This window comes from Gallus gallus, chromosome 3 (assembly GCF_016699485.2).
Source record: "Gallus gallus isolate bGalGal1 chromosome 3, bGalGal1.mat.broiler.GRCg7b, whole genome shotgun sequence".
Classification (NCBI taxonomy): Eukaryota; Metazoa; Chordata; class Aves; order Galliformes; family Phasianidae; genus Gallus; species Gallus gallus.
Window position 1 is genome coordinate 57,216,161 of NC_052534.1, and position 25,878 is coordinate 57,242,038.

Consider the following 25,878-nt stretch of genomic DNA (forward strand, 5'->3'; position numbering starts at 1 on the left):
GTTTTTACATGTAACATAGGTGCTGTAGAATGCATTTATGAGACTGAAAGTTTCTATGGCTTCAAAAAGTGATTATATACATCTTAAGCAAAAATATCTGTACAGGGATATTAACCAGAAATATACTTTGAGCTCAGGAAAGCCTAGAGCTGAGGATTCTAGAGATTTAGAGGCTATATAACTATTTCTACATGTGATACCTATTATCCTATATCAGCTGCAGGGTACTGGTCTAGACAGACCTTTTAGGTTTGAGATTGTTTTAAGAATTTCTGATTAAATAAGGTGGGAAGTAGATCCGATCAGCAGATTACTTCAGGCTAATGCTGTCTCCCTGAAGATAGCAATTGTTTTAGTGCAAAGGCTTGGAAGGATGTTTTCTGTTAGGACAAACAGGACTCTTGCTATTTTCTTCAGTTCTTATATACAGAGGTACTTGAAATCTACAGAAGAGAACCAATCCTCCATCTTTGACTAGCTTTGGTTAGACTCATCTTAGGGTTCTTAAAAGATGGACATCTCTCCAGCAGCACCAAATGCATGTAACATGTGAACTGCATGGCCCATGCCATGCAGCTGGAACTACTGATACAGTATTAATCTCTTATGTAGATTCAATGCAAATTAACCAGTACTCTTCCTCACAAATATACTGGAGTTGTTTCCATGTAAAATAACGTCTGCAATTCACTGGGATGTTAGTCTGAAGCAGGAGTAACTGCACTGAAGCTCTTAACTACTCACAACTCATATATAGGTTGAGCGTGCCAGAGCTGTGCTCACAGAGTGGCCTTTGTGTGATCTGCAGCTGGAGGAGTTAGTAAGATCATCAGTCACTGCCAGTTATGTTGGAAGATGCATGCATGCTTAACCTGAAATTAACTGGTGACAGGTTGGTACAATACCTCAGGAAGTCATTCCTATGGGGAGCTCTGGGAACATTTCTCTTGTTGTCTCTGCAGGTGTACAGTATGTGCCCTGCGTTGTATAAATAGTTCACAGGCTTATCCCTGGCCTAATCAATTAAAACTACCATAGTTAAAATATGAAGAAATTAAGTAAATTTAATATGCTTGACCGTTGTTTTGAGTCTGAGCAAATCTTTGTTATAGTAGGGCAAGTATTAGGCAAGATAATGCTGGGTTAACTTAGTTAACTTTCTTCAAAGGAGGTTTCAAATTTGTTTGGCTTACTGTGCTGTCTTATGTTCCAGAATGTCCACCTGTCTATGTTCAATTCCTCTACCTTGCTTTTTGCTCTGGGTCTCTGTTTGCAGGGTTGACCTCCCTTGGTTGATTATAGTAGTACTGTAGGCCTGATGTATGCTGTGCTATCATCACTATGTAGGAGCTGCTAAGCAGACTTTTTGACACTTCCCATACAGTAAAGAGAAACGTGGAACTTGTTTGCTAGATACTCACTGCCCATTGGCATTGGTAAGTCAGATACCATTGAATTATCTAAGCCGCCTCAAATTAGATGGGAAAGCATCACTTGTATTGAGAATTCAATATAAAACTCTGTTATTGTGCTTCAGTATTAGGTATGAAAGTGCTTGTGCATGGACAAGATAAAGCAAACTATAGATTTGCTGTACTGGTGCAACTTAAAACAAATCTCCTGATAGGGATGACAGAAGGAAATTCCTTCTTTGTAGAAAACTTGATGTCCTCAAGAATTGAAGGATGTTTTAGTGCAACTTACCAGTAAATGTAACAGAACCAGGCACTTACTGCAGGATGGAATATTAGGTAGCTTGTTAAATCAGGTTATTCTACAGCGTCTGTAAATTAAATTTAAAATAAATGCATTATTGGATGTAATCAATCAGCTTACAGCTGCAGTATAAAGAGGAATTTTTTTTTTTTAAATAAAGAGTATGTTCTGTAAACTTATGTGTAGAAAAACTGTTCGAGTCCACTAAGAACCCAATTACTTTCAGGATGGAAATTATTCTACCGGAGATCTCCATTCTTGATTTTCAACTGATACTCATTAAGCATGCATTAGCATCACTGAATTAATGAAGCTTTTTCTTCTTTCCTGTCGTAAACTTTAAACAGATCAGCACAATATGTGGAGGTACTTAAAATTGTTTTGAAGTAAATGTAAGGAGGAATAGCAACCTTCTCTCACCTCTTAATCTTAAAGGCTTTAAGGGAAGCCCGGTTTATTTTGCTTGACGTTATAAATTGCATTTTTAAATACGTTACACTGTATTCTGAATTTGCAAGAACTCTGCAGGGTGCAGAAGACTGGAATCAGTGGGATATCTGAAGAATTAATAATGAAGTTATCAATTCCATTATTTATGGAAATAGATGAAATTAGAGCATTATAAAAACTGCTTTTTTTTCAGAATAACTTAGAAGTACATTTTAAGCAGATATTAAATAAGTTTCCAAATCTAATTTATAAATCTGAATGTTGAAGATATGGAGAAACATGTTTTATTGCCTGTTTTCTACTTGAATAGAATAAGGAAACATCTTTTAAAACCTTCTAAGAAATCAAATGTGTAGAAATTTCTAATCTATATTCTGAGAAGAAACTTTTATGTAATTGTGTTGTATATTGTGGAACATCAATTGATATACAAGAATCCAGATTGAGTGGAAAATGTATTTAAGCTCAAATATTTTACAATGCAACCAGCATACTGTCATTGTTATGCCAACATTTTTTTGTACCAGTATACCATTCAGCAGAATAGTCATGAAAAACATTTTGGTCTATATTTGGTTGTTTTGGAAAAAAGAAAAAAAGAAAACAAAATAATGCAGTTTTGGTGTTTTTATGGAAACTGATTTCTCAGTTTTTTTTTCCACCTCCTTCCTCATTCAGATGTGTCATGTAAATCAGAAGCCATTTTCTGGCTCATTCATCATCTCACTTCCTCACAGCATTTAAGATTTGTTAGGAATTAGAACCTGCCTTTTATTCCCACAAAATGCATAGGCTTCTGGATTGATTCCTTTTGCTTACTTCTCTCTCCACTGAAGTGCAGCTTGCACATATTGGTGCTATCTGGTCTCATACCTTTCCTGAGTGGATCTTTCTCTTCTCCCTTTAGCCTACATCCACTAGCCTTTTGCTTTCTTTTCTGCTGTATCATATTCCAAAGTCTCCTTCAGTCAGCCTCTACACGATGGTTTTGTGGGTCTCTTTGAATTATGTAGTCAAAAGCTACATTGTTTCCCCTGTATCCCTTTTCATTAGGTTTCCTAGCAGTTTAATTACTTTGTAGGATTTCTGTGTAAGTTATTTTATAATAAAATACTGCATGGATGCTGTTCAGCCGTCTTTTTGGATCTTTTGAAACTAAGAGGAAACTGGAGAAACATCTGTTTTTAAGACTTTAGGAAATTTCATCGTGGCATTGTTTTATTTTATTTCTTAGTATGTTTTTCTTCAAACCTCTTCTCCAATGAACTTTACATATCAGCTCAGAAATGCATGTTCATTGCCTGACAATATGAAATGCTCTCTGGGACTATTTGACTGTAGTTTGTTGACATTTTGGTTTTAGTTGGTGATAGTGCAAGCTTGCTTAAATAATGTTTATCAGATAAGTCCTGTTCTTCCTACTCCTGATGTTAAAACCAAACAATTTCAGTCTATTTCTGAAGTAAAAAAATTTCAGCTGTCTCTAATATCTCTCTATTATCTAATATCTCTCCCTAATAGTGTAATATGTACACCACTTCAGCATAAAGCCAAGTTCAAGTGTGGAAAAGCTGTAGTGAGGCAATCACTGATGTTAGTTATCAACCTGATTTTTGTGCTTTGTCAGCAGAAGAAAGGTTTATTGCAATAGAACAAGAACATGGAAAAATACTCTACAAAATAATTGCTCTCTAGGGAAAAAATTGTGTAGTGCTATGCATGCTTATATTCTGAAGTAGCAGGAATTTTGTCCTAAAAGCTCTTAAACTCTTACATAAGTAGAAAGATATATGTGTATATATATATATATGTACATACGATCTCTGTATTATTTATTACTTACATATATTTTCCATAAATATTTAAGAATTGACATGGATGAAGTAATAAAAGAACTCTGCAGTTGTTTTCACATAAGCCTAGATGTTTGCATCTGAATCATATCTCTGTATTAATTGAGGATTATGAATATGAACTTCCTGGGCCTTTTCACCATCCAGTAATGAGATGTAAGAAATCCTGTTTCACTTATGACCATACATTTTGAAAGTCGTTTTACATTCAACAGCTGAAAGATATCTGTTTCAAACCTCAATGATTATGTGATTCTAAGTCCATTGTTAATCATTTAAATTGGTAAACAAGGTTCAGAATATTGTTTTCTAATAATATGTAATAAATGGTCTCTATTTCTTGCTTCTACAGAAGTAAAAAAAAAAAAGTGAGGGGAACAAAGTGGAAATAGAAACAATCTGTTTTGGTTTTTTTTTGCATCATATTGAGGGAATGTGAGGACTGCTGACTGCAATTTTACAAATCAGTTTATTTTCTTCAATACATGAAGAGCTTTTTTTAATTCTTCTACTGTACCAAGATATTACAATTATCAGAAAGCTGCTTCAACTGATGACAGAAACTTCAGCTTCCTCTCTGTGCAGTAGATCTTTGAGTTTCTGGTACTGGTCCTTTCTTTACTCTTCCTTTAATTTTTAGTGTTTCAGTAAATGTTCATTTATTTCTGCTTTAGAAAGTAATAGTATGAAATCATGAAAGATTTAAAAAGCCAGTAAACCACCTCTGCACTCTAAACAACTACAAAGCTTGTTGATTTCCCATGGTTGATTCTTCATTTAATCCAATTTTTGCTTGGAGTGATTTTTTTCAGCAGGAGTTTCCTGCTGCCTCTTCTTACAATGTACTGTAAACAAACTTCATTATATTTTGTTAGTGGCATTTCTGTAAATATATTGACTTGTTAATAAGGAAATTAAAACTGGAAAAATATCTTGTCTTCGTTACTGTAATTTTACAGACCAGAAAACAGTATTTTTCTAATTACCATCTTAAACCTTCATCATAAAGGTAATTAATGACCAGCATACACAAAGAGCATTCTTGGCTACTTTGTATTTGGTGATTTAATTGGGAATAGTAGCTGACATATCAGAGGGCTGTGTTCCTGCCCAGAGGGCAGTCTCTAAGACTGGACTGAGAAGATCCAGTGTGGAAAAATAGTCTTGTACCTTCTAGGAGGAATTAATGCACTGGTTCTAGTGTAGGAAGCTGATAATAGCCCAGTAGTGTGCCTCCTTGTGAGAAAGGAGGCTGATAAGGTCTCAGGCTGCAGTAGGAAGGATGCAGTTTCAGGGAGATGATGGTCTTTCCCCTCTACTCAGTGCTGGAAGACAGATGGAGTACTTGGTTTGATTCTGGGCTCCTAGCACAAGAAAGATTTGGGCATACTGGGGCAAGTCGATGAAGGGTCCACAACATTGATTAGGGGCTTGGAGCTCTGCCGAGTGAGGAGGAGCTCACAGAGGTAGAACTGTTTCAGCTGGAGAAGAGAAGGCCCAGCATCTTTAACATTCTGTATAAATGACTGACAGGGTAGAAGTAAAGAAAATGTGGCTACACTCTCCTCAGTTGTGCCCAAGGGCAGAATGAGAAGAAATGAGTACAAACTGAAGTAAAGGAAATCCCATTTAAACACATGAATGTGTGAATACATTGATTAATGTGATCAAACAGCAGGCCGGATGGTCTGTATGACAGGTAGAGTTACCATCCTTTAAAAATATTCAAAATCTGAATGGCAAAGATCTTTACCAACCTACTCTGAGCAGGCTTGTTAGACTAATTGTCCAGATGTCCCTTCCAAGCTCAACAAATATCTAAGAAACATATCTCTTTCACTGTTGTAGCAACATAACTCATAGTCTTCATCTATTCAGTTAACATTTGGCTTTTCAAAGTAATGATTTAGCACTTGAAATACAAACTGTCTCAGTATATTTGGCTATAATTTTTAGTAGAGCTAGTGACTAGTAAATCCAAATGACACAGTTTTGTTTTCCTTTCTCAGTCCTCCTTTCTCATAAAGGGCATCAACAATGATGAGGTGAGGGAACAATTAAAATAATAGAATCATCATAGAATTATAGAATGGTTTGGGTTGGAAGGGACCTTTTAAGATAACTAAATTCCAACCCCCTTCTATAGACAAGGGGCCACTGCCTACTAGACTAGGTTGCTCAAAGGCCCATCTAGCTTTACTAAGTTAAGGATTCTTTTTAAAGTCCTACTACGTCCAATTGAACAGCGTGTCTCTTTGTATTTTTCTGCTGTATTTCAATTGAAAACATAGGTTTTCTTTACAAGTGATTATTTTGGGAGCATAAAAAAAAAAGGCTGAGTTGCTCATAAAGACTGAGGAAAAGCTGTGTTCTCAGCTTAATAATTAGTACTGCTTGTCCGATATTTCCATATTTAATATGGAAATGTTAATGCTACATTATGTTCAAGTGACAGGACAGTCAGAAGTAGATTTTGCGCAGTGGAGTCCTGTAGCATGTCACTCCAAATTTTTGAGATCTTCAGAAATGAGTGGAATGTTGGGAACAAATATTTGTAGGGAAATCTATAGAATCTATGTACCATCAGAATTAAAAAATTGGTGGTATGAGTTTGCAGTGCAGTTATAAACTTAGTTAAATCAGTAAATTAAAAATGGTTTTACCTTTTGTTCTAACAGGAATTATTTTAATTTTCTCTGAATAAATTAGGAACATATGCAAACCTAGCCTTTATGACGTGAATAGAATTGTGATTTATTACAATATAAAGTCTAGTTAAAATTAAATTGGTTTAACTTTTGCATAAGATACTTTTCTCTTAAAATCTATAATTGAATGAAAAGATTATTTATATGATATGTAGCATGCATTGAGGGAAACTTCTGAGTAAACAGAATCCTAATTATTTCTTATTCTGTGATAAAATACTTCTGAAAGCTGATTCCTCTGTATGTCATCTCTAACATATTGTCTCATCTGCTGGTGGGAGCCACACGGTAGCAATTGACTGGGAGGTGTTGAGTTAGAAAAACCTTTAACGTATTGGGGCACCAAGCTTATATTAGAAATTGCTTAGGGAAAGAAAAGTTCTCTTACGGAAAACCAGCATGTTTTTACTTTATTTATTTTTGGAAGCTGCCTAGTGTTTTACTATGGAATTATTTCTTCTGGCTTTTTTGGCTTGCTTTTACATGTCTTTCCTGTTGCCCTGGGCATGCTTGTCATGAAAGTTGTTTGGTTTCTAACATAAAATACATTTCAGATATTTCTTTTTTGATGGTTGCTTTGTAAATTAATTTATCATCTTTGTTCTTTTGCCCTTAGAGCTTATTTTCTCTCACTAGATCTTCTGTCTGGTATCATCTTGCCAATTTGACCTTAGCTGAATCCATAATTCTTTTTATCAAGAACTTCTTAAACAGATATTTCAGCTGTTTTGGTGATGCTTTCTTTCATTATTTTTTCTTAATCTATCTTTGTACTTTATTTGCTTTCACAGATACAAATTGGAACGACTTGGTTCATAGCCTGTTTCTTTAACATAGCTTCTAGAATTCACTTGTCTGAACACAGGTGTAGATACAATGCTTACAGTACTCCACTGTCCTCCAGGAAAGTCAGTGTAATGAAGATAAGCCTTGTACCAAGTGAAATCTATTCCTCCATTCATTTTAATTTGATAGTCTTGCTGTGGTGTTTTGTGGTCTTTGATTTTACAAAAATTAAACTGTTGTCAATTCCAGCATCAGCATCTCTGCTATCTGATCTGAGAAATTAAAAACTTTAAGCAGCTTTAATGCTCTAGTGTTAAAAACTTTGCTATCAGGCGCTGTCCAAACCTGTTCTTATTTTTTTGAATGTGGAACTAGGAAAGTTTCATAACTGAAAACATTAACCTCCATTGAAAGGTTAATTAACAAAAATGCAATTAAAAAGTCCTTTAACTTTTAGTCTAATGAAAGAAATCGGTTAAGCCCACGGATTCCCTATTAACACAATAGAGTAGTTTTCTGTCCTGTGTCTTGAAAGTAAAAACATCCAAAGCTACTTATCTCTAGGAAACCTAGGAAGTATATGAAAGTTATATTGTGAGGAAATACTACACTAATGCAGATGAGTTATGTGTACATAGTATGTGCATGTGTGTAGAATGTGAGCGACTTATTACATTATTTTAACCTTAGAAGTATCACAGCTCTTAAAGATAACATCTGTCTATCCTTAGATTCTTAACAGAAAACTGTGAATGACTGCAGAGGAGGAAAGAGGAGGAAGTAATTGTTTGACTAATTTGGGAGGAGCATGACTTAAAAGAACTTTCATAGGTTGTGAACTGCTAGCAATGTTCAGTTACCTTTTATTACTTCCTTTAACGTGAGTTAAGTTCACTCATAGAAATAGCAGCTTGGGACAGAGATTTGTGAAAACGAGGATGAAGGATGTCTAGCAGACTTTGTCAAAAGTCACTGAATTGTTGTACTTCCTTGAAATGACATAAACATACTCATGGCCATAGCATCGTAAATTCATGTTTAATAGTGTAACATTTATGAGATGTAACGGCAGTTAAAATTAAACTTGAGTGAGTAGACTGCTGTCATGTTTGAAATTAGTAAACAACATGATCTAGGAAACAACTTTCTCTTTTTTAGCATAATGCAAATTATATCATTTTGACCAACTCCTTTCTTGATAGTTGACATCTTTGAGAGCAGGTGCAAGTTCTTAGTCTCTTTGGGTGATGTACATGTTCCTCTTGCTTAGATAAAGTGAAAATAGAGGAAAATAGGCTTTTTTTCTTCTACAGTACCTTAGGTAGTTGCAAGGAAACTTCTTAAACAGATTTGGGATCTGTGATAAAGTCTCATTCAGATTTTCTTCTGTAAATGTAATGTGGGTTTTAGCACAGGATAGCAGTTTAAATAAAAAGAAATGCTAACTGAATAATGACTACTAGTTAGAAGGAAATGGAGATCATACTGTATTTGTTTACTGCATTCAGCCAGCAGTCTAATAAAATATTTATAACAAAAAGCATTTAAAGGATGCCAGCACTGACCGCATTTTATGCACGTATGAACAACTGAAATGTATTGGAGTTGACATAAGGGTTCTATGGTTACTTAGTTTGTTTATATAAAATAAATCTGTGTTGCCTTAGTGTACAGTTAAGGTAATGTTTTAACCCGGAGTAAAGAAAGGTATGATTGGACTTGATGTTTAATTGCCATTGGGTTTTATTTGTGAATCTTTATTTTTTGACTGCTGTGATGTGCAGTCTAGCATTTGAATAAACTGAAGTGGTCTGCCTAAAGTAAGAACATCTTTTATTTAGGAGAACAAAAAGAAGAATGAAAAAATGTTGCATGTTTTGAAAACTTTGCTCCAGATTCAGTGTAAAGTTTAAGTGTGAAGCTATCTCAGAGCCAGAAGTGTGCCTTGTGAGATCAGTCACCAGCACAAACTTCCAGGACTGGTTTCCTTGGCTCCAGTCCTCCCACATTGCTGAGAAGGGGGAGTGTGACAGCAGCCTGGGGGCACCTGGCAGCCGGCTGGGGTCAGCCCACCACTCTGACTGCTACTAAGCTGAAGGAGAGATTGTAGAGAAAAGTGGCTATTTCAAGCTGCTCGGAAAGTAGTTACCTGTATTTCTGAAGGGTGAAATCTGTGAAAGTACCAATTGGCCTTAAGGTTCCCAACTCTGTTTTTTCAGAAGTGGCTTGGACTTCAAAGTTCCACTGATGCTTTGTAATGCTTCAGCTACAAATTGTGCTTGTTTTATAATTGTATCTTTTGAAAAGTTTCTGATCTGTAACCGCTGAACAGTGCAGTCTTTAATTAAGTAGAGGTTTGGATTCTTGGGGAATAAAACAACAATGCCTTCACTATTTGCTCTGTGCATACCGTTTTCTCTGCCCTCCCAGCCTTAACATTTAGCGCAGCACGATGGAGCTGCAGTGAGAGGCACACTTGAGGAGCATTGTGTGCGCTCTGTCCTGTCTGCGGGATACAATCACTTCAGTGTCACCAGGGCCTACACAGAGGCAGTTAATGGCGTTTCTTTGGAATTGTAGTAGTGTATGGCATCTACTGAAATCTGTAGGATAAGCAAATGCAGAAATTCCTTTCAGCTGCCAGGCCTCTGAAAATGCCATGTTGTGGCCTCACTGGTAAATGCCACAAATAGCTGAACAGTCATGTAGGTTCAAAAGGCGAATCTGCATGCCGTTCATGTTCAAATGTTCCACTAGCAGGCTGTATTTTAACTGTGGAAAGAAATTCTGATCTTCCCCACCCCTGATTGTGTATTGTAAGTCAAATGATCTAAAATGTTTTGCTTCTTGTCGGCTGCTATCACTAGTACAATTTTTTCCCCTAAAACGTGGCGTACAGAAACAGGACATGGGCCAGTCACTACCAGCAATAGGAAGACACAGGGTGACCATGTTTACATTCCCATCTTCTAGTATGAAAACAACAGATAAAACTTCAGGACTAACTGAAATTTCCCTGAACTGTAATTCTTCAGTGCTGCAAGAAGGAGGTGTTTTATGAGTATGATAAAATTGTATCCTTCATTACCATTATAAAATATCAGACTGCAATATTGAAATTAACATAAAATTAAAATAATTTTCTTTTTTTATTTTTAATTCCAGAGATTTGTTTGTTTGTTTTTGAGTATAAACTTCTCTAAGACTTGTTTTTGAGTATTTAATAGATTCTTTGGGTAACGAGAGTTAGATAAAAGGCAGCCCTCTTCATTTATTTTCTTCCCTTCTAAATTTCTGTACAGTTTTGATAGACCTGTTAGTTGTGCTCTGCTTGTTCTTGTATGGTGTTTCTACTAGTTGGATCACCTACTTTTATTGGTCTACTCCATTTTTTTTGTTTCTTGAAGATGATGAAGGATTTTGCTTGTCATAGAACCATAGAATGGTTTGGGTGGGAAGGGACCTTAAAGACCATCCAGTTCTAATCCCCCTGCCATTCCAGTTCAGCTTGTCCTTGAATACCTTCAGGAATGGGATCCACAACTTCTCTGGGCAACATATTCCAGTGCCTCACCACCTTCGTATTACAGAACTTCCTCGTGATATCTGATTTTCCCCTTCTCAATTTAAAAGTGTTACATGTTTTCTTGAGAGTTTATACGTGATTTAGAAAAGTCATTGAGATGTAATACAAAAATGCTAGAAATGCAGAAATTAACTAAAATTAACACACTGGAAAGCTTCTTGATATTTAGAAGGTACTAATGTAGAAAAAATTGGCTCACATGAAGTCTTTGCTTATTTTAAAAATTAAAGATCAAGAGGAACTAACTTAAGAACTATTTAGCAACAACTAAATGTGTGAAATAATTTCTTATTTCAAGAAATGGTACTGAATTGTCCTTGTACTTGCAAGTTAACTTCGCCAGTGTGTTGGAAAAGAATGGAAATTTTTACAGTGATATCTATAGTTTTGAAAATATGATAAAGAGTTTATCACAAGAAAGCTTACAGCTTTATAACCTATTTTACTGATATTTTAAGTTGTCCTGACTAATTGTATCTCCTTATTCGGCCTGTTTTATCAATGTTCATAAAATCAAGCATTTACTAATAGTAGTACCTATTATTTTATTTTTCCAGAAAAAAGCAAAAGGACAAATTCTATTTGACAAAGTGTGTGAACATCTCAATTTACTGGAAAAGGACTATTTTGGGCTGTTGTTTTATGAGAATTCAGATCAGAAGGTAAGCCTGTATTGAGAGTTTTGTTTTTCCCCTACATTGCTACTGACTGCAGTAGTTTAGAAAGGGATACTGTATTAAATTATATACCTTTACAAATATTTGAACAAACCATTTATAAGCTGTCAGTTCTCGTCCACATTGTGTCAAGTACGAGGTTCTGCTGTGTATGTTAGAAAAGTCTCTATTTGTTATTTTGAAGTGGTAAATATTTGCATTTGCGAATATTGTGAATAATGTAAATATATTGCATTTCCTGGAAAACAAACAATTCTTGGGCTTTATTTTGTTATAGTAAAATATTTTGCCATCCCTGCCAGTGAAGATAGGAAAACTCTTTGCCTTAACAGCCTGACAAACCTGCCAGAGATTTGAAGACTTTCATTTGTTAGCTTTTTTGAAAATACAGACACACAAACAAATCTAAGGATGATAAAATAATAAAAAGAAACTGATCTGCCTGCCTTTCCAAGAATTTCACTGCCTCTTCTCATGTATGCTTAATAATGCTCTGACAAATAATACGAAGGATATCTTGGCCCAAGGTCCAAAAACGTTATGCCTTATAGTTACTTTTCATAGAGTGATAGAATGACTTGAGTTGGAAGAGACCTTAAATATCATCTAGTTCCAACCCTTCTGCCATGGGTGGTGTTGCCAACCACTGGACGAGGCTGCCCAGGGCCCAATCCAACCTGGCCTTGAACCCCTCCAAGGATGGGGCATCCACAGCTTCTCTGGGCAAACTGTTCCAGTGTGTCACCACCCTCTGAGTAAAAATTTCTCATAGTATTGTATCTAAATCTCCCCTCTTTTAGTTTAAAACCATTCCCCTATCACTATCTGCCCAAGTTAAAAGTCTCTTTCCTGTTTATAAGCTCTCTTTAATTACTGGAAGGCTGTGATGATGTCTCTCTGGAGCCTTCTCTCCAGGCTGAGCAAGCCTAGCTCTCTCAACCTTTCTTTGTTGGAGAGGTGCTCCAGGCCTTTGAGCATCTCTGTGGCCTTCCTCTGGACCCACTCCAACAGTTCCACATCTTTCTTGTGGTGGAGGCCCCAGGCCTGGATGCAGTACTCCAGATAGGACCTAATGAAGGCCCAATTATAACATCAATAAATTTTTCACTTGAAAAGAGGAGACTGGAGCTAGTCCATCTCCAATACTGGGTGCTAGTTTCAGTAATGAAGAGGTGTTTTGATATCAATATGTTCAAATAGGTTATCTTGAGTACCTTTTGGTAACATGTTTTCTTTTATCTTTTTACACTCATTTTTGGTGAGCATGTTTAGATTGGTGAATTGAGGAACATCTTAGATCAGCTTTTGTCATTGATTCCACTAATTACCAAGAGCCAATTTATCTTTTCCATGCATCTGGATATTTGTGGTTAGTAATGGACCAGCTGTTACTCTGTCCACAAACTAAAATATACCTGCAGTCATCTTTTCCATCATAAAGAGCAGACTAATAACTGCAAATTGAAATGGAAAAAATGTAATTCTTTTAATCTTAATCTCTGTTTTCATGGCAGGAAGCATCATTACATGCGTATTAATTATTTCTAGTGAAGTTGTTGTTGCTTTTTTATTTTTATTCCTTTAATTTTTGTGCTTGAACTGAAGTCTAATTTAGTGATCTGAATAAATCTCCAAACTTCAAAAACAGTTATTTTCTGGACTTGCTTGCTTTGGAAGTTTTCTGTGGAGCATTGAACGAAACACTCAGGTCTTCTGTGTTAATGATTTCCACATATAAAATGCATTTTATATGTGGATATTTTTTGTTACTGGATATTATTTTTTGTTACTGATTTTTAAACCCTTTATAAAAATACGAGTTTTGTCAACGTAACAACAAAGAGTACCCCATTTGATTCGCTGAGCAGTACCATAATGTCACTTATTTTTTGTTATCGCTTACAGTTCCTTTGTTTGTGTTACTCAGTGTTCTTGGAAATACATGAATGTATACACACAGTGAGATAGTGTATCACTGGATCATCCAGTATTACTGGAAGAGAGGAAATGTCTAAAAGCACACATGGGACCCTTGAATTACATCAGGAAAGAGCCCATTTTGATAGACCTTAGGAGGTGGAATAGAGAGCCTTCAGCTTTCAAAAACAGAGCAGGAACGTTTGGATTGGTGCAGAGTATGTCAGTTTTTTCTTTCCCAATGTGCTTCTACTTGAACCAACTTCTTGGTATTCCTCATTCATGTAAATGGAGGTACCCAGTGCCGTACCTTAAAAAGAGCCTATCTGTTTTTCTCTTTATAAGAGTTTGTGTGTGTATGTATATATATGTATATACTTAGTTATCAGTGATATCTGCCTATGTCATAGTTAAAGCATGTACAGCATTTGCTTGTTAACAGCGATAGACCTTCTCTGTTGCTGATGATTTTTGAGCTTTTTAATTTTAATTTGATCTCCAAAGCTATTAGAGAAGCTCTTCTCTTGTGCAATTGGCATATATTTTACAAACATTGATATATGTGCAAGGTGATAACTGTTGTATTCCTCGTGAGTGTTTTGTTTTTACTGGTGCGTTTAAGAGAACTGATTGTCTGATTTTGCTTTCTTTCCTCAGTTAGCATTCTGTAATCTCTATGCAGAAATATAAATAGCAGTAAGAGACTTATTAAAATTCTGAAACAGTCTTTCAGATCTGGCTATTGTACAGCACGTGACATAATAAGGTGATGAGGTGGGGTGAAAAGTGGTGATATGAAAATTGCTGCTCATGTGAAAAGGCTAAAGAAGACAGGGTTGTAGAATAACTCAAAGCCACAACAACAACAAAAAGGCAGGATGATCCTGGTTTTGGTTTTCTGGAACTATTTAATAGATAGACAATTCTTAGAGTTTAAGACTTTGAAACAGTGATCAATTTTCATTTGTTTTCCATGGTTTTTTTTTAATCTTGCTATTTATACAACTACCATCTGCAAGCACTTTTCTGTTTTCCTCCTATGATTATTACTGTCACAAGGAGGATGCAAGTAAAACTTTTCTGGTAAACAACATAAATTTAAAGATCTTACTAAATTGTATTTCAGGTGACTGTGCTAAAGCTCTAAAAGTTTGTTCTGTTTCTGACCATGAGTACTTTAAATTTTACTGAGTTTTATGCTATTAGAGAAATTCTGAAGATCACAAATAGACAGAAAAGCAGAAAAAGAAGAAATTGAAGTAGAAGCAACTGATGATGTTGTCATCAGTGACTGCTTACAGTTATAACTGCTTTGTACAAAATAACATTCACAGTAAGGTGCTCAGCAAGACGTGAGCTCTTGAAGATTCTGGCTTGAAGTACCTCATTTAGGATTGCAGTTTGTTTCGGTGCCTTTAGGAAGCAGGGACTCCCAGAAGTTGAAGTATCTCTTAAGTGACCTGTTCGGTTTTCTGCTGCGTGACGGGTGTGGATGTGGGTCTCTGCTGTGGCTCAAAGCTCTAATTGTAAGATAAGCGGGGAAAAAAACAGAATCTCAAAAAAGAATTTGAAACCCCTAGCTTCAGTACGAATCGGTGCTTATTTAAGTGCTTCTAGTCCCTTGTAGGTTGCAGTCTGTACTGCCTCAGTTGTATACGTATTTTTATTTTCACTGCTGTTGTCACTCAAGTTGCCAAACCTAAAGCTATCACGTTTGTACAGCACAAATTTTTGCAAGTTCTAGTCCTACTTATGGTATAAATGCATCCTGACAATGTGAAATGCAGCCATTGTGGTGTCTTAAGTCAGATTTTCTAGTTGTATGCTGAGATTTGTCATTCCTCCCCACCCCCCATCCAATTGATGTTTCTTTCATGCTTGTAGATTTGAAATAGTACAGTCTCACAGAATAAAATCAGTAAGATAGGTGCACTTTTGTTTTTGAAGGATCTTAGAATTTTCACACATCTCATCATCCTTTCATTCTAATCACAAAAAAAAAATTAACATTTTATGTATTGACGTATTTAATAGGTGGGGGTGGTGATGCTGATGAGTTCTGTTCACTCATATCTGCCACAGAAAGCTTGGAGACTTGGAATTTTCACTGGTTTTAGCCTTCTCTTTTTCACCTCTCTGTATAAAAATCAAGTCTTTTTTTCATCTCAGTACCAGTTCTTTCTGATACATTTTCCTGTTATGAATATTTCCCCCATGAGATTAGAATGCCACAGATCTCTGACCTCCATCCCTGTCAGTACTAAATACTGAATGATGTGTTTTTTCTCATTCTTGTGTAGTCATCACAGCCGCCCATTTAGGAGCCAGCTGTTGAACTAGACAGCAGCTGTGGGGTGTGGAAACTCAATGCCAGGCACTCTTTTGAATTAGAACTGCTCCCTAATGCAACATCAGGGTACCATTGGAGGAGGAGTCCCATTAACTTTCCTCTATGGGTGTTCTGTGCAGCTGGGAGAGATGTTATGTTTTCAAATCGTACTGATTTTGTTAGCTTTAATATACGTGTTAAAGCTATTTAAGTAAAGTTACTCATTAACAATTTTTTTCATGGTTTTATGAACATTAAATTTATTGGTCTAAAGTTTAGTTAGTAATTTCATTGCATTACACCCCCAAAATTTCATGAATGCTCCATTCACACTGTAATTGGGCTGCAGAAGTGTTAGAAAGCTTGTGCTCTTATGTTGTGGGCACCAGCTGGAAATGCTGCTTTTCTGAATTTGTACAAAATACTTTTGTACTGTTAGAGAACGTTTTGTTGTTCTTTGACAATTCCTTATTTTGTGTAATCTGTAACCTTACCATTCACAAACAAATAGATTTTTGCCTACTGGAGCAATGTAGTGTACATACGCTTTGTCTTTTGTGTTGAAAGACAGACCTGCCTATTCTGTGTTAAGGGGTCTATTTCAGGGTAGATTTTTTCAATAGTGTTTGTTTTATCCATAACAAAAGGCACAGATGCAAACCAGAAACAAACAAAAACAAAATCCCTGTAATTATGCTTATACATGGAAAACAAACATGATTTTATTTGCTGGAACAAAGGAAAGTTGACAAAGTTTGCTTCCAATAAACTTATCTGAGACTTCGAAAATCAGAAAATGAACTGAATAATTTATTTAGAGAAATGATTATTATAATTTTCCAGCATATTGTTTTGCATTTTCTTTTCTTCCACTCTGCCGTAATGAAAGGTAGAATGTTGACGCTAACGTATAGTCACGCATCCTAGGTTTCTGCTGTAATTATGCCACACTATAGAATTTATATTGCATTTAAGAGTTCGTGGTACTTTTTAGTTGTATCTATAATTTGATGGAAAAGGCTGTTCGGGAATGGAATTAACACTAAAACTGAAAACTTAGTATGATGATTGTAGCTGAAATTAGTTTCAGCTAAAATTATTCTAAGACTTCTCGTGTACTCCAAGGCTTTTCTTTGTCACAATTCTTCTAACAGGTAGTTTTTTTTTTTTATGACTTAAGGAGAATAAATATTATCCAGATTTTTTTTTGAGTGTTTTATATCCTTTCCTTTACAGCAGCATTGTGGACTGTACATCTCTGAAAGAATTGTAATTGTTGTAGTATGTAGATGTTGCACACTTCCTAAAATCAACTGAATATGGAGTTATCTTTGTACTTTAATGGCAGCTTAAGAAATGATTAAAAAAAAAAGTTTTTCTTGCATTTATTTTTAAACAGTATTTGTCTAATGTAGATGCTCAGCATCAATGACAAAAAGTAGCTTGGATCAAGGTAATTTGCAACAAGAAACTTAGTATTTTGGGCTCATAGAAACCATGTCTTCTACCAGCAGAGATCTACAGTAAGGATCTACAGTAGAGTAGAAGTGTAATGTATTTTACATTCTTCCAATGCATAGAGACCCATAAAAGGATTATATAGCATGCTTTATCTGTTTGAAATACACTTATTTTTTAGTGGTGGTCTGTTTAAAAGGACTCTAAGGTATTGCAAAAGAGTTGTTGGGGTCTACAGCGTGGCACTAAAGCCTGAAAGTTGAGTCATATTGTACCCACACTCAGTATTTGGGTAGGTTAGGCAAGCAGTATTGATAGAGTTATATCTTTAGAAATGTTAGTGCTGGTGCTGAGGTCCCCTCTGATGTTGAGGCTGCTACTGTCTGCAGTGGGCTACTGAAATGTAAATGCTCTCCAGAGAAGCAGAGTCCACAATGTCTCTAGGCAGCTTGTTGTTGATATGAACAACCGACGTGATGTGCATTGCCTAAAATAGAGCCAAGCATCTATTTCTGAACGTTGCCACTGTGTCAGTGTTAAAATCGTGCATGTTCATAGAGAACATTGCTTTGGGGAAACTCAGAAACTTGAGTCATTTTTCAAAGTGCCTTTGAATGTTATCAGAGCTAAAATGTATACTCTTTAAGAAAAACGATGGGAATAATAAATCTTTGGATATCAAGAGAAAAAGCTTGTCTTAAGTAGCTCTTTACAGGTGTATAGGCACAGACACGTAGGGATTACATAACTTTTCCTGAGAAGTCTGCTTATGTCAATAAGATGAGAGTGAGAGAAAACTGCATTTGTCAAATGTAATTTCCTAGACTACCTCTACTGTAAGAACATCCACTTACCGTAAATAGACTAAAGCAGTGAGACAACCATGAAGAGAATGGCATTACACAGTTTCATTTATGTGCAAGGGCAGGGAGACTTGCTACCGAATTACAACTTCAATTTTAGGATTCTCTGGAAAATTTTAAAGAGAACAGATGCTGGGACAATGCAAACGTTAATTGCATTGTACGAAATTGTATGAAATAATTTCTTCTTCATGCTGATAAATGATTTTAAATGCTGTTTATTATTTTGTTATTTTTCCAGAACTGGCTAGATTCTTCAAAGGAAATTAAGAGACAAATTCGAAGTAAGTACTTCTGTATTTGGATGTCATGCTCCCATTTTTTTTGCTCGCAGAAACATTCTTTCTGAACTCAAATGTTGCCTAAGTTGCTGAGAGCGTTAAAAGAATGTGTCTGATAATGACGCATTCAGCCTTGGAACAGAAACCAAAGCTTTTGTTTCTGTCTGCTATCCCAAGAGTGAAACAGACTTGTGCTGTAGAAGTTAATCATTATACTGGCTGCTGACCCAAATTTTTCTGTTTTATATTTGACTAATCAGTTGATATTTTTGCATCTCAAAACAGTGAACGTTATTCAAATGTTGCTGCTGATATTTGAGTTATGAGATAGGGAATGTTATCTGGCAAAAATAGTCATGTTTGTTGCTGTAGGGCTCTATAACTTCAAAGATTCAACAGAAGAATATGAAACTACAAGAAAATCAGTATATCTTACAGAAAGCATGTATTTGTTTTCAAACTTGACCAGTCCGACATCAGCTTTTTTTACTTGTCAGTTGTGGAACTTCTGAGTACTATCTACAATGTGTTTCAGATTGAATACCTGTGAGAAGTCTATTTCCCATACTCAAGATAGACTCAGAGAATCATAGAATGGCTTAGGTTGGAAGGGGCCCTTAAAGATCATCTAGTTCCAACCCCTATACAACGGGTGATTTATTTTGCTCTGGTTCCATAAAGTACAGTCAAATATTTCAATAGCCATGTAACTTTCATAGTAGACAATAAATTCAGGGAATACTCTTCCTGACTTTAAATGTCTCAAAGTAACTGCTAAAAAGGTCTAGAACAGCTCTTTATGAATTTCTTCTCTTCGCATTACGCATTCGTGACCAACATGATTTTCCCTTATTTTTTATTATTATTCAGTGGAAATGTTTTTTTGTTAGTAGCTGACAGGAAATCTAAGTGGGGAGATAATGCTAATTTTATGAGGAGGCAATGATAATAAAATTTGTGTGCCTACACTTCCAACTCAGCAAGAATGTAAGTTACTTAAGAAACTGACTTTGATCTCTTTTGAGGTGTTTAATCCAGTTGGAGCACTTGTAATTAAGAAAAGCAGTATGTTAATTAAATCTTTTGTTAATCATTGTAAATTGATGAAATCCCTTACTATGTTAAGGAAGGCATGTGGGTTTTTTTTCTCAGTGAAGAAATGAAAGTTGCAGAAGTTTTACTAGAGGTCTATTTTAATTTCATATTCTGTTATATAAACTCCTGTTAAAATTTACTAATACGCTTATATAAGTAGAAGCCATCTACAATTATTCTTTCAATGAAAGAAAAGTTGTAGGTATTGTAACTTTTAATTCTGAAGAAATGTCAGGTCTTCAGGAAAAACCTATTGTTTGTCAAAATCTGTGTGCTGAGGGATATTTTGTTAGATTTTAATATTTGATAAAAGACTGTGGACATTGATACTTTGCATTATTGTTCTCAGTAGTCATCTGCTTTCTATAGACCCTAGTAATGTCACAAATCAGAGATGCAAGAAAAGGCCTGAAATTGTTTTGGATGCACTACATAACATTTTTTAATACTGTCTAATTTGTACTCCAAAACTATTTTAAGGGAATACGATTTTTTCATACAGCGTGAAGACATGTGCATACAGGAGATGAAGTCCAGTTTCTCAAATTAGGCATCACAATTGGAGTTTTTTCTCTCGTCTGTAGTACATAGTTCATAGTCATGATGTATAAGGTAGACAACCAAAGTTGCTTATGCTGATTTGCAAGTAATTAACATAGTGTTCTACTGTTACTGTTCTTTGTAATCAATGTATTAAAATTTTCAGATATCTGAGTAGGTTTCTTACATATAAGAAATATTCAATTATAATATATTTAAATTACACAAATTACTAGCTGTCGTCTTAACAGTTATGAAGGTGACAAAAAAACTTGTCTGGCTTCAATCAGCCTGAACTCTTCAGGAGATTTTTTTTTTTTAAACTCATATAATGATATATCCACTGTGATAAAAACTCAAATAATCCAGTTTTGTTCAGGTGGGATAATTATATTTCTGTCACTATCTTGAAAAGTGGTACATCTGAATTGGATTCAGGCTTTTGCAAAATTGAGAACTTCAGCTCTTGGATATATTAAAGGGACAAACAGTAGCCACTTTTGGAAAAAATAAATACTGAATTTCACAGAGGGTACGATGTTTCACAGTTACATTAAACTTAATGTGAGAATTTCTGTGCAAGATATTGTATGTGCAGTATGTATATAACATTCAATTCAGTTTTGTTTGAGTTTTTCTTGACTCAGTCTAACAATTGAATGACTAAGCAACATAAACCTGGTTTCATCATGGTATTACTTGTGTCTGAAGATCAATTGTTTCTCAACAGTAGAAGTTTAGATGTGAATGTATAAATATGTTCTAGTTATTTGCTCATTTGTGTAGTTGAAGTATGTGAAAGTGAGTTATAGACCTGCTTATCCCTCCCTCCATACAAATTTGAAAATATCACTGGTATGCACTGCTTTTGCTGTGGCTATAATTCATGATTTTCTAAATGGAAGTTAAAATTGTATGTAGTGCTGAATAGTTGTTTAAGTCCAAGGCACTGTTATATCAATTAATTCTTTGAAACTTGCAGCACAATTAGTATTTTTACTGTGAAAATTTTAAGTTCTATTATGAAATATGAAAAATGCAAGTTGCATATCATGTGTTGTATATTTAATAAGGTATAAAGAGCATTTGGAAATGCTGAGGACAGAAGAGACCGGTGTGGGATTTTTGTGCAATCTCATCTTGTATAGCATGTATTTTAACTATTTTTGCTACTGAAATTAAACATTACTGTTTTTGTCATGAGAATACTTATTTAACAATAAAGATTCTAGAAACTCATGGCAGTACCTGTAATATAATTAATCTGTTCTACAATTTTGCTTAACTATGTCCACCTAAGATAACAGCAGTTGTTTTCTGAAGAAGTGGATGCTTCCAGGAGGTGAGCAATTGCATTCTGAAATAGGTATCTGAGAGGTAAACCTTCAATTTACAACCTGCCTGAAAGGAGGTTGTGACACAGTGGGGGTCAGCCTCTTCTCCCACCTAAGTAGCAATAGGACTAGTTGTGCCAGGGGAGATTCAGGATAAATGTTAGGAAAATCTTATCAGAAATACTGGTAAGTGTTAGAACAGGCTGCCTTGGGAGGTGGTGGAGTCACCATCCCTAGAGGTGTTCAAGAACCACGTGTATGTGGCACTGAAGGACATGGGTTAGTGGCCATGGTGATGGGTTGGTGGTTGGACTAGATGATCTTAGAGGTCTTTTCCAACCTTTATGGTTCTATGAATAAAGGCTAGAAAATTTACTGGAATAAAAACTCACTGATTTAGAAGTTTGAATGAGATGAATCATGTTAATTGTATGTTGCTAGCTGCTTAGTTATATTGCATTCTTTTTGTCTAAGAATGTGCATAAAGTTGCCACAGAAGCATTCTTGAGGTATCAAGCTGTCTAGAAATTTTTTTGACATTTCTTTAGTTTGTATTATTAAACATTAAGACAGAGTTTTGTCAGAGACAAATTACTAAATATCTTTTTGAATACCCTTTATTTTTATCTTGGTTATCAATTCATAGGGTTACTAATAACATGCATTACTGTGTGAAGACAGTCATGTTTGTGTGCCTCTGTGATGTGATTATAAACAGTGTGCTGTATTGAGAACTAGAAATATAGTCTGTGCGCGTTGTAGTATACTTGCTGGTCTATATTTTGAGGATAAGGGTGTTTTCAGTATTCAGCTGAAGTATAAGGTCCAGAAATTTTTTCACGGAAAGTCAACTACATTTTTTTCCCATGAACTAGTTATGGGAATTAGCATGAGCAGACGTGGAATTTTTCACGTAGTCTGTATATTGAGAGGATTTGTGCTCTTCTTAGCTTTTAGAAGCTTTTTTTCCCCCTTCCTCCTCTCCTCCCCCTCAGCAATGTCTAGGTTCCTAGTTACAGAGCTTTCTGAAAGATAAAGGTGAAAGTACTGACAACGAGATATAGGTTAAGCAGGAATTAACCTGTGACTACTTTGACTGTAATCTTAGACCAGAAAAAAATTCTTCATGCCAGGAAATGTTGCTTCATTCCAGGAAAGCATTGTCTGGTTAGCACCCGTGTGGAAGTGCAACTTCTCCCCCATAGCCTCCATTATCGTTCCAGTTCCTAACTACTGTTAGCATAGGTATTTCAGGCCCAACTGTTTCTTGTCATCAACGTGATTTACTTAATATTAGCATTAAATGATGCTAAATTCCTGAGAGATACATTAGTCCACTTGCATCATATCATTTGTTTGATTTCATTCTATTTGTTCATCTTATAAGTTATTGTTAGAAATTTTCTTACAGTATTTTTGTCTTAATTCTGTATTGTGCTAGATTTCAGTAATTGATGCAATGAGGGATATTTTACCCAATTAAGTATTATGTGTCCATACACAAATTAGGCATTCTCATTTAAGGATATGTCCCTTAGTTTGTAAGCAAAGCTATCATTGTCCTAACAAATAATTACATTAAGATACGTTAGGCTGCCAAGCTCTCTAAAGCAAATAGTGAGTTAGCAGCCAGCTGAAATACAGGGTTCTCAGTTAAACAGAATTATGCAGAAATTAAAGTGCTCCAATGAGTTCTCATGTCTGAAAATCTGAAGTAATTTTTGAAATGCTGAAATTTTGACACAAAGTACCTTCTCACTTTACCTGCTTTGAAATTTTAAAACAGTGTTTTTTTTGTATCTAGGAAAACAAACTTAAAGAAAAAAATGCCAGCATCCATAGTACATAGTACATTCATAGTACCAACATAGTACTGTGTTGGAAATGGTATTTTGGTAATTTCTTTTGTTGTGACAGTTATCTTTTAATGCATGATTTATGTGTATATTGCAGCTTTTAAAAATCTTACTAGAGGTTCAAAATTCATGGCTGACCAGCTTTATAAAATCATTGCCTTTTTTCTGTATTGAAGTTATTTTTAAATCTTCCACCAAAAATATTATTTGTGTTAGGAGAAAAGGGATGAGAGACAAATACGCTAGCTAATTTTATTTATATTATTTTTCATCTTTCATTATCATTTTTGGCAGATTACACTGTAGTTTTACTCTCTTTGTCTGGCAAGATATGATAAAGCTTAGCTGCTTTGGAACAGCATGCAAAAACAAACTATTCCATTTTTTTTGGGCTCTTTATTTTAGTACTTTCTTTTATGTATACATGACTGTGCTGTGCCGAATAAAATTTGTTTGAATTTGGACAGTTCTCCGTTTTGTCAAGTCATTAGTACTTTTCAGTGAGCATATTCCTCTTGCACATGGATTTAGAAAAGTGTGACATTCTGATAATGGATTTTCATTATTTGAGTGCCTCATATTTTTAAGGTTTGAAAGCTGTTTTGAAAGTAGAGTTATGATTAAAGGCAGCATTTTATGCTTTGTCAAAATATTAGCCGAGTTTTGAGTGTGCTTTGGCATATAAGGTGAACGTGGCGTTAACAATTCTGACACATGTTAATTAAAAATTTAAACACAATTGTTATTATAGTTATTAAAAGTATTCTTGTTTGAGAAAACTTAAATGGTTTGAAGGGAGAAATGGCTTATGTTTTGTTTTCCATGCATTCAATAACAGTTTACTTTTTCTTTCTGTTGTATGCAACTCAGACTTCATTTTGACATCTCACATTCATAATAATTGTACAGTCCATCAAAGTACAATCAATTTAAACAGGGAGATTGGTAGCCCTAGAAGCGTTGGTAATAAATGCAGACTTAGTACAAACAGTTGTACGTATTTGAACGGAATACCTCAAAAGTGGTAGGATAGCGTGGTTGTTTTCAAATGAAACATTTGTGCTCTTTACATGACCTGTTGTAAAACATTATTTAAAAAATAAGTTCCAACATATTAATATTTCACTGTATGTTTTAACTGATAATGAAAATAATCTGTGGTTCTTACTAATAGAAAAAGAGGGGAAAGTACTTTCAAGTACTTTCTTCAAGCTTTCATTAATCTAAGATTTACACAACTGCCTAAATTTTTTTTCAGTAAGGCTCTTTCTTTGCTTGCCTCATCTGTATTTGAGATTAACAATTGTTTCCTGTGTCTAGGTTTACCTTGGCTGTTCACTTTTAATGTGAAATTTTATCCTCCTGATCCGTCTCAATTGACTGAAGACATCACTAGGTATGCATAGTTCATAATTTTAAATTTAAAAAAAGTAATATTATTTGATCAAATTAGACTTCTTTGGTTTCTGGATGCCACAGCATGTTTGGCTTTTACTATATGCTAAAGTTGTTCTTATGTCAACAGCTCTTAGGACTGTTGACGCAAAGGGGTCCCTTGGCATGAGAGAATTTTGAGATCGCAGAAATTTCTAAAGAGGTATTTCTTAAGAATGAGAGGCCAATGTTTATTCAGAAAAAAAGAATACAATGATAAGCGGGATATGATTTGGAAGGAAGGCAGGAGGGGGAGGTAAATAAAAATGATCGTGTCTGAAGGAAACCTGTGGTTTATTTTGTGGCTACTGCTTTATTATAGAGTAAATGAGGGTATGGTTGTGTTTTTTCAACAATATAATTTAATTCTACACATGTGCATTAAATAAAACCATAAAAAGTAATTATCTTCCTAGTTCTTACTTATTATCCACTGCCTTCTCAGTGCTTTCTAGGCACCTAAAATACAGCATTGTAAGACAAATATAACTAGTGGATAGAGTTTGCTCAATTTACTTTTTTTTTCCAATAGCTTTTAATTCGGAATTAGTTAATTCTGCTGAGATTAGATATATTATTACACATTGCATCCGATCAGTCTTCTGCACGTATCTTAGATAGCTTTACAAATCTGTAGTTGATACATTACTACAAGTAACTTAAGATGTTTACTATGCAGTATATCTTAACTGTCTGTGTTTACTTTGAAACTTTCAGTAAGTCAGTTGGCCTTTGAATTGCATATTCAATTGATAAATGCATTTTAATGATAACTTAAAGCTAAATTCCTTAAAATTTGAGATTCACTTGTAACATTTTTTTTAATTAAATGTCTGTGCTAGGGCATGAGGTCTGCTGATTGTTAACTTGTTATATCTGGTAAAAGATTGTCTGCAGTCCTTGAAATTAAATTCTAATCCGTATGTGATTTAAGGGAGACAGTTATTAGTTCAGTATTAACACAGATTTCTACTGTGCGTTACATGGTTTGATTA

General features: G+C 35.0%; 1 protein-coding gene across 31 annotated transcripts in view; it reads left to right on the forward strand.

Moving 5' to 3' along the window:
• Positions 1-25,878, forward strand: part of EPB41L2 (erythrocyte membrane protein band 4.1 like 2) — a 104,530-nt gene that overhangs the window by 44,477 nt on the left and 34,175 nt on the right. For all 31 annotated transcript variants that reach the window (XM_040697459.2, XM_040697457.2, XM_040697486.2 and 28 more), the window contains 3 exons: positions 11,657-11,761; positions 18,585-18,627; positions 24,770-24,845. In XM_040697459.2, the coding sequence (XP_040553393.1) occupies positions 11,657-11,761; positions 18,585-18,627; positions 24,770-24,845 (224 nt within the window). The remainder of the gene's footprint in view (positions 1-11,656; positions 11,762-18,584; positions 18,628-24,769; positions 24,846-25,878) is intronic.